General features: G+C 38.6%; 2 protein-coding genes across 2 annotated transcripts; one reads left to right on the top strand and one right to left on the bottom strand.

The window, feature by feature from the left end:
- Positions 1-517: 517 nt before the first annotated feature.
- Positions 518-6,940, bottom strand: LOC146633630 (hydroxyacylglutathione hydrolase, mitochondrial-like). The gene is made up of 9 exons (XM_085351581.1): positions 6,811-6,940; positions 6,284-6,468; positions 3,766-3,830; positions 2,768-2,885; positions 2,576-2,684; positions 2,364-2,467; positions 2,126-2,227; positions 1,956-2,035; positions 518-785 (listed from the first exon to the last, which is right to left on the bottom strand). The coding sequence occupies exons 1-9, from the start codon at positions 6,875-6,877 to the stop codon at positions 686-688; spliced, it is 930 nt and encodes a 309-aa protein (XP_085207707.1). The 5' UTR covers positions 6,878-6,940; the 3' UTR covers positions 518-685.
- Positions 6,941-7,231: 291 nt separating this feature from the next.
- fahd1 (FAH domain containing oxaloacetate decarboxylase 1) lies at positions 7,232-8,324 on the top strand. Its single transcript, XM_085351588.1, has one exon. The coding sequence runs from the start codon at positions 7,307-7,309 to the stop codon at positions 7,967-7,969; it is 663 nt and encodes a 220-aa protein (XP_085207714.1). The 5' UTR covers positions 7,232-7,306; the 3' UTR covers positions 7,970-8,324.
- The last annotated feature ends 462 nt before the right edge of the window (positions 8,325-8,786 follow it).

Genomic DNA, 8,786 nt, shown 5'->3' with positions numbered 1-8,786 from the left:
AATAGTCCTTGAAAAATTTTACTTTACGAGCAAAATATGATTTGGGGTTTCTAACAATGCTGACACAAGAGGTAGACAAGGCTGAGCTCACAGATCACTTTGATTACTTATATGTAAAGGCAGCTATGCTGTATTTTGCACATAAACAACCAAACTAGCATCTTTTAAGCAAGCGTGAAAATAAATGACATGAAGAAACATTGATACAAAGTTTTGTAGGCGAAGAAATGATTACCTATTATTAAACCAACTCACGGAAAGTGTCCACATACGCCAACATTTGTTACTCATGTGGTCCTCGTCTTGTTAAATGTTTAAACGCTGAGTGAAACAGTAGTTTGAACATCAATATATTAAAGCATAAGACTAAATAACTTTTCTGATACATTTACAGAATAACTACATTTTTCTCATTTTAAAACATTCAAATAATGGCCATTTATTCCTTAAAACTGCCAACCCAAAAAACTCAAATATATCTAAAAGAATGATTTATTTATAGATTTATAGTCTAATATGTTATGCTGAACACTGTGATAGAAAAAAATGGACCTTGAGTTAAAGTCAATGCAATGGATGTGCTGTTTTTCAGTCGGTTTACAGATTAGTTGCAGGTATTTCTTTGAGTATATAATTGACAGCTTGCAGTGTTGTAATCAGTTGAAATGCCAACTCTGGTGCACTTTCACTCCTTGGGCACTCGGAAATTATCTTTTTCCTTCCGAAGACTTCTCATGGTCTCGATAGGGTCTGTCTGCTTCACATGCTCTTGAACGGACGGCTCTCTAAATTACACATTGGGGGGGGGGGGGGGGGGGAGAAACAAATGTAGTCAGGCAGCACTCTCACTGTAGGTACCTCAAAACAAATTATAATCATCTGTAATTACTACTACAGTGATGTGAAAAAGAGAAATTTCACAGGGCCCTGTACTAAGTAAGTGCACCCCAGGTTCAGTAGCTTGTAGACCAGCTCTAGCAGCAATAAGTAATGATTTCCTGTATGACTCGCAGTCTCTCACATCATTGCAGAGGAACTTCGACATACTCTCCTCTACATGACGTTGCTTCAGTTCATTGATAGTTGTGGGCATTTGTTTTTGCACAGCACTCTTAAGGTCCCACCACAGCATTTTAATCAGGATTAAGGTCTGGACTTTGTCTGCGCCATTGCAACACCTCCACTCTTTTTGGTTTCAGCAATGCTGGTATAGATTTGCTCCTGTGCGTCATCCTGTTGCATGATCCAATTTGGGCCAAGGTTTAAGTTCTGGACAGATAACCTCACATTTGATTCTAAAATTCTTTTGGACAACATGTCCAAGGTCGTGTGGATTAAAACAAGCCCAAATCATCACCCCAATAACACCTCAAATATGCTGTGTTAGCGCTGTACATTATGGCCAAACATCTCCACTCCTGCGTCGTCTGTCCAAAGGCAATTGTGGTTTGATCCAACTTTACAAAGTTTAAGTCATGCTGCCATGTTCTTTGTAGAGAGAAGAGGCTTTCTCCTGTCAACCCTTCCAAACCAGCCCTACTTGTTCAGCATTTTTCTAATTGTAATGTCACAAACTTTTACATTTAACATGCTAAATTATGCCTGTCAAGTTTAAGATGGAGCTCTCTTTTTTTCACTTTCTCTGAGCATTACAGTCTGACTGTTAGATGATTGTGCCGGGACATCTACTCCTGGGAAGACTTGTATTACCTTAGTTATATTAACATACCCCTAAATGCGCCAGACCAGCAAGCTGCCCAAATGTCAGCTTTTCTACAAGTCCACACTCGCTGATAATCAGTTAATTAAGTCCAATTCATTAGCAGCATCTGGCTACTGCTTATTCTCTAAATTCCTATAGAAGTAGTATTGCTGTACTTAGTTTTTTACAAGACTACATTAAGTCCTGTGAAAACTCTTTTTCACAAGGCTGTTTTTAATGAAGTTATACATACTTTACTCTCATAAAGGGGTTAAATGTGAATTCATCTGCCAGAGTGGACGGAATAGTTGGTTCTCCGTTGCTGCACTTCTCCTACAGACAGATAAATACACAAAAATTGCAAAGTTGTTTTAATTAATTAAGGATAACTGATTTGAAGTGGTTACTGTATGAATCACGTACCTTTGCCCAGGCCAACTTCTTCTGAATTACTTCATTGTGCGGTTCCACATGACGTGCAAATTTCAGATTGTTGACGGTGTACTCATGACCACAATAGACACGCTTAAACACAAACACGCTAAAGTTAGTCACACACCTTAAACATACAGCAAAGTTAACTCATCAACTACTGAAGAATTTAAGTCTTTCCTTTTCCATCCTAAAAATCTGTAAAATTAACGCCTATGTTTGCAGTTACCGTTTCAGGAGGAAGGCGCCCCAGAATTTCTATCAAGGCTTTGTGCATCTGCTCTGCTGTACCCTCAAAAAATTTCCCACAGCCAGCCACAAACAGAGTATCCCCTACATGGGAAAAACAGGAGTTCTTAGGGCCTTTAAGTTCACACAAAACATGTCTTTATTTACACTCGCAGTTTATCTCATATAAATGTTTAACTTAAGTAACCACACCTGTAAAGACAGCTGGTGGTTCAGTGCTGTTTTCTTTGGTCACGTAGTAACAAATGTGACCAGTCGTGTGACAAGGAGTAGAAAGGCATTTAACATGGAGTGAGCCAACCTGAGGAGAGAAAAACATAAGTGAGCAATCATTCATTTGAAGCTTATAGTTGGACCACAGAGCAGAGAGTTTGCTCGTCTCACTTTGAAAGTGTTGGAATGAGAAACTTTCTTTGTAATGGCATCAACTCTGTCATCCCCTCCATAGACCTTCAGACCTGGCATTAGTTTCAACATCTTCTCATTTCCACCGGCATGATCCCTAAAACAGAAAATTAGTGTGTTGGTATTACTCTTTTGTCCAATACAGGTTTAGCAGGTTCTTAGCATAAGAAGCCAAAGGAAATGTTTATTTATAAAGCGTGCATTTAGTGGGCAGTAGCGTTTAATACCAGTAAATGGTATTCACAGCAAAACAATCAAGACAATTTGCCGATTTCTGGGAAACATAATGACAGGAAATGGGTGGGGTGATGACGTCTTAAGTAGTAGGAGCATCTTCTGACTTCAGCATCTGATGTTTTGGGATCATGTTTGCACAGCAACACCTTTTAGGCCATCATTCCTTCTCTTGCAGGCTATTTGCACCATTACTATAGTAATGCTAGTATAATGATGCAGGTAGTTTGTGGTCTGTGTTGTCAGCCAGCATCAAGCTAAACACAATGTCTGCCACAAGCTTTTCCTAGAAGCACTTTGTTAGACTGGAGAATGCTGCTGCTAAATGCAGCATGTGACCAGGTAGTAAGATGCACATCAGCATGAGAAAATTAAAAGAAAGTAAATCAAAGCAAACAAAATCACTTGACTCCTACTGCAGCCCTGCGTGAGAAACTGGTGGAGAAATATATAAGCATACCTTGTCCTAAAAAAGACTTTACAAATTTTGAGTGAGTACAGTACAGTAGGTAGGTTACTTTGCAGTCACAGCCTTCCATGATCAGAGTGGACCTAATACTTTGTTCACACAGCACGTTGGATGTGAACGTGGTTATATTAATGGTAATGGTGATGAATATAAAATGTATCTTTTGCCTTAACAGGTACAATAAGTATTTTTTTTAGCTTACTTATTATGGAGAAATAATCTTGAAAAAAAAAAAAAAAAATTCATCAATGTTATAAAATAAGCAGCAGCTTACCAGTGGTGATGGGTGGTTAGAACTGTGGTGAGTTTTACACCATGCTTTCGGACAGCTTCAACAACCTGTTCAAAGCACACACACAAAAAAAATGCTGAGTGGAGCCATGCCAATATAACTACTTAATTTATCAATAAGTATCCAACAACAATTAGTTATTAAAGGTCTTAATGAAGAATAGGAGAGAAAAAGCTGTTAGTTACAGCTTTTTCTATGGAGAATTCACAGATTTGGGCCCTACTACTAATTTATTAGGGCCAGTCAGGGTTCTTGGATTTTAGACTTGCTGAAAACTTGCTGAAAACATCAAATTGGTATTTCTTACTCACACGCTAGTTTTAAATGTAGCAATGACCAAATACTTGATATTTTCTAATATTATAAATACCTTTGACTTGATAGTAGACTTTCAAACTATGCAGATTCTGTATATAGTTGAAAGGAGATTGGTCTTCTTCCAAACTAAGGACTACTGCGTAGTTGGAAAGTTGTGTCTGTCCTTCACTACATATCATTATAATGCCCAAACAAAGGTCGGGCAGATAAAAATGCACATCATATCAAATTTCATTCTCAGTATTCTCTGAATAAAAAGATTGGATGCATTTTCCTGCAACAGTTACAGTATTCTATCCAGTACATACTTAACCTTTTCTCACACTAACCTCAAACTGATATAAGGTACTCTGCACCTTTCTGCAAACTGTCCTGAAAGTAGGCACCTCCCATACAAAAATAATGAAATAAAAATAGTAAAATAAATAAATACATAAATAAGAAGAAATCTATCACGCTTGGATAGAATTACGTAGTGTTTTCAATAGTCTAGGGTTATGTTTTGACCTACACCCAACAACAACAACAATAATAATAATAATAATAATAACAACAACAATAATATATTTTTCTTAAGTCCACAATATCACCAGCAAAACGCAGAGTGGATTCTCTCAGAGTTATGATGCTGAACACTATATGTATTCTCATTGATGAATGACTATTTTAACCCTTATAAACTGTTCGCATTTCAAGCCTTCAGAATATGGTTGGGGTCAGTTTTGACCCATGCTAAGAACTGGTATAAATGTTTATACAACATTTTGAACTACAGATTATATAAATAGAATATGCATAAATAGCATATCTAAAAAAATTGGATGATTAATGCTTAATTAATGTTTCAGAGACCAGATAGTGTTTTTTTGAGATTTACAAGATTCATTTTTAGTGAAAAAAAAAAAAAATCTAATACTTGAAAGCAGGAGAAAAATTATGATTTAATTATATTCTACTCAATGTGAAAATGTTAATGACCTCAACTTTTGGGATTTATTATATAACAATGCAAAACTATTACAACTGTTAAACACTGCCCCTTGATATGTCATAAAAAAACTGCTTGTAACTGCAGCCTATAACAATATCTATAATAATTCAATAACTTGTTCATTGCAAACTAATGTGTTTATTCAGGGCAGTGGTAGGACACCTTGCATGTGTGGAACTTGCGCAAGTGTTTCCCACACTCACCTAAATGCCAGTTCAGGTATCTTTATAATCTTGCTGAAAGGCAACAATTCTAATACTTCTAACCATTGCACCATCATGCTGAGTCATTTCAAATCTCATGTCTGTGTCAAGGCACCATCCCTAAAGGCACTCACTGACATCTATGTAACCTCTTGTGCACTGTTTGGAGATCACTCCATCTCACAGACCAGCTGGTACCGGTCTCTGTGGGAACCTGGGCAAATATAGTGAGGACGCAGACAGTCTACGTGACAGTGTCAAGGTCCCCCTTGACGTCTGTCACGTCTGTCCAATAAAAAGTAAAGAAGGAAAAAACCCACATAGGCATGACTTGCACACAAGATTCCCTAAAACCACATTTTTTTTATTTGACCCACACTGGTAGATCTAAAAATCACATTTCATCACAAACAGCCTCAGTTTACAAAAGATTGTAGCACCTGTACAACAGTATAAGATTTTGGATCATTTTAGGTATAGTCATAAAGTCAGTCAGAAACACAAAAACTAAACAAAAAAAATGTCTAAACTATTTCACACACTTTCTCTCATTTAAATGAAGCAACTACTACAGTACTCTGTGTAGTAAATACTTAATTTAACTTGGTTATTCCTCACACACACACTAACCTCAGGTGAACTGGCAGCAGGTACAATTGCACCTTGAACGAACTGCAAACTGTCCTGTAACTAGACACTTCCTCAGATACCATATCATGTAATAATTATAATAATAATGATAATAGTAACAACAACAATAATAATGATAATATTAATACTTTCAGGCTCAAAATAAAAAAATAAATAAAAGACAAAACAAAAAGAAAACTATGTTGCTATCAAATATTTGTAAAAGGACACAATTTTGACTTGAATAGTGTGTAAAGATTAACACAATCACTTGTAGGTAGACTTTCTGCATTGGTGTTAAAGTGTTGTCAACTGGTTTATATAACATTACTTGATATGATACAGTGACTGAACAGACCTTTATTGGCTCCACGGGGTCTACAACAGCTGCTTCTCTGGAGTCCACATCGATCAGTAGGTACATGTAGTTGTCAGACAGCGCAGGGAGCAGTTCAATCTTCATGTTTGCTTGCTCCACCAGATTAGATTTCCTGACCACACTGTGAAGGAGGGCGGCTGCCTGGGCCTTGACTTCCACCGGAGCTTCATGAGGGGATAAAAGCCGATATTTAACACCGAGCCACATCAGACAGAAATCGGGACAGTTTAACTTCTAGTCCCCTGTACCTCTGTAATATATTCACATACTCCTTGCCTTACATTCGTTTAATGCCACAAACACGAGAAACTTAACACACCTCACCGCCGAAACAGGTATGCGCTCAGACAGGCCGGCTGTGCTCATGTGACAGCTCCCCCCATTTTAAGACGACAAAACATAAACAAACGAACAAACGCCATCTACCCACCTAACGGCAGCGAAGCAAGCGAAAACTACGCTAAACCTTCGCGGGCTGAAAATGAGAGAAAACCGTGTGGACGTACCGAATTTTAAGGCTGTCGCAGCTCCTAATAGAGTGCAGGCACTCCCTACTAGTGACTTGAATAACATAACAACAGTAGCTAAAGTCTTATCACGTTTGTGCAAACCAGAAAAGTTTGGTTTTGGTTCAGTTCCGCCTCCGCTCCATTTGACCTTTGCCCTCCAAGGCTCCGCCAATCAAGTCTCGGGTATATAGATCGGGAATGATCTATCTACGTATTTATTTACGTAAACAAGTTACACGTGACTGTCTAACTTGTTTACGTAATTCTGCACAAGAGTAGTTTAATAAAGTTAGTAAGTGGTTTTGTTTTACATTTTAGTCCCAGTAATTATCTCAAATAAGATAGCATTGATTCGACGTTTGTGCTCTGCGCATGTCCCTTCAGGCTTGCCGTAGGTTGATGTTCCGGAGCGGTCAAAACGGTGTCGGTCAAAGTTTAGTTACACTCGTGCTGACTGCATCAAGGCAGCCGAAACAGCTCACGGTTCTCCACGATGACAGCACGGAATATTTCCCGGTTCTGGGAATGGGGGAGGAAGATCATTTGCGTTGGGAGAAACTATGCGGATCACGCCAAAGAGCTGAAAAACGCGATTCCTAAGGAGCCTGTCTTGTTCCTGAAGCCTCCTACTGCATATGTGAGAGAGGGCTCGCCTATCTTGGTGCCCCTTTACACCACTAATCTGCACCATGAAGTGGAGCTGGGGGTGGTGATCGGGAAAGGGGGCACGGCCATCCCGCAGTCCGCCGCTATGGAGCATGTTGCGGGTTATGCTCTGTGCTTGGACATGACAGCCCGAGACATCCAGGACGAGTGCAAGTCCAAAGGTCTGCCCTGGACCATGGCCAAGGCTTTCAACACCTCCTGTCCTGTCAGCGAGTTCATCCCCAAAGAGCGCATCCCTGACCCGGCGAAGGTCAGCCTGTGGCTGAAAGTAAATAATCAGCTTCGACAGAGCGGCTGCACCTCTCAGATGATCTTCTCCGTCCCATATCTCATCAGCTACATCAGCGACTTCATCACCTTGGAGGAAGGGGATCTCATCCTGACCGGGACCCCTAAAGGAGTCTCCGCCGTGCAGGAGCACGATGAGCTGCAGGCTGGGATCGAGGACATTGTTACGATGAGCTTTACAGTAGACAGACAAGACCATTAGCGGGAAAAGAGACTTAACTGAGGCAGATGAGATAATAAAGACTCGTGAAGAGAAGGTGCTTCAATCTTTTTTAAAATCTTTGCGCATCAGCAGATGGCAGTGCTGTGCCACCGAGACTGTATTTCTGATCAATTCTTGCTGCCTTGCCCAGCATTTTAGAAGAGCCGAAGTACAACACACAGTTTCGTGACACCGTTTGAGCAAAATCAGGACAACTATAATCTATTTTACTGTATTTTAGCCATGATATAAAAAACATATTCATCACACAGTGTCACTATGTCTTTCACCAGACTATGAAGTAATTTATAGTATTAAAATGAAAGGTGTAATGATGTAAAAAAACAAAACTAAAATGAGCATTAGATCATTATATTTTTGTAATTTATTATTCTTTTTTAATCATTTGCTGTAAAAAATAAAAGGATTGCAGAAACTTGAAAACAGCATCTTGTATTCTCCTTTTTGAGAAACTTCATATTTTTCAGAAAACAGTAAATAAAACAGTAAATAAGAAAGCTATTTCATAATAAAAACAAGTCCTCCATTAAAAAAAATACTTGTCATTGGTAATGACAGTTCATATCAGTATTCATCTTTTTATAAATGCATTAAAGTTCAAATAGTATTCTCAGCGCAGATGTGATCTATGTATAATCACATATATGTTTTTATGTTAATGTTGAAAAAGTGTCTCTTCGTAATCTTGTACACCAGATGTTTGAAACACACTCAAAATACTTAAAAACAATTACTTCAAAATGTTGATATAAAAGTTGATTTTTTCCCCCCACAATAATTAGTGGCATTGCTTTTG

Source organism: Diplotaxodon limnothrissa, linkage group LG4 (assembly GCF_057381915.1).
Source record: "Diplotaxodon limnothrissa isolate DT_005_m linkage group LG4, D_limnothrissa_male_GT1.1, whole genome shotgun sequence".
Taxonomy (NCBI): Eukaryota; Metazoa; Chordata; class Actinopteri; order Cichliformes; family Cichlidae; genus Diplotaxodon; species Diplotaxodon limnothrissa.
This window is presented reverse-complemented; position numbering and strand designations above follow the sequence as displayed.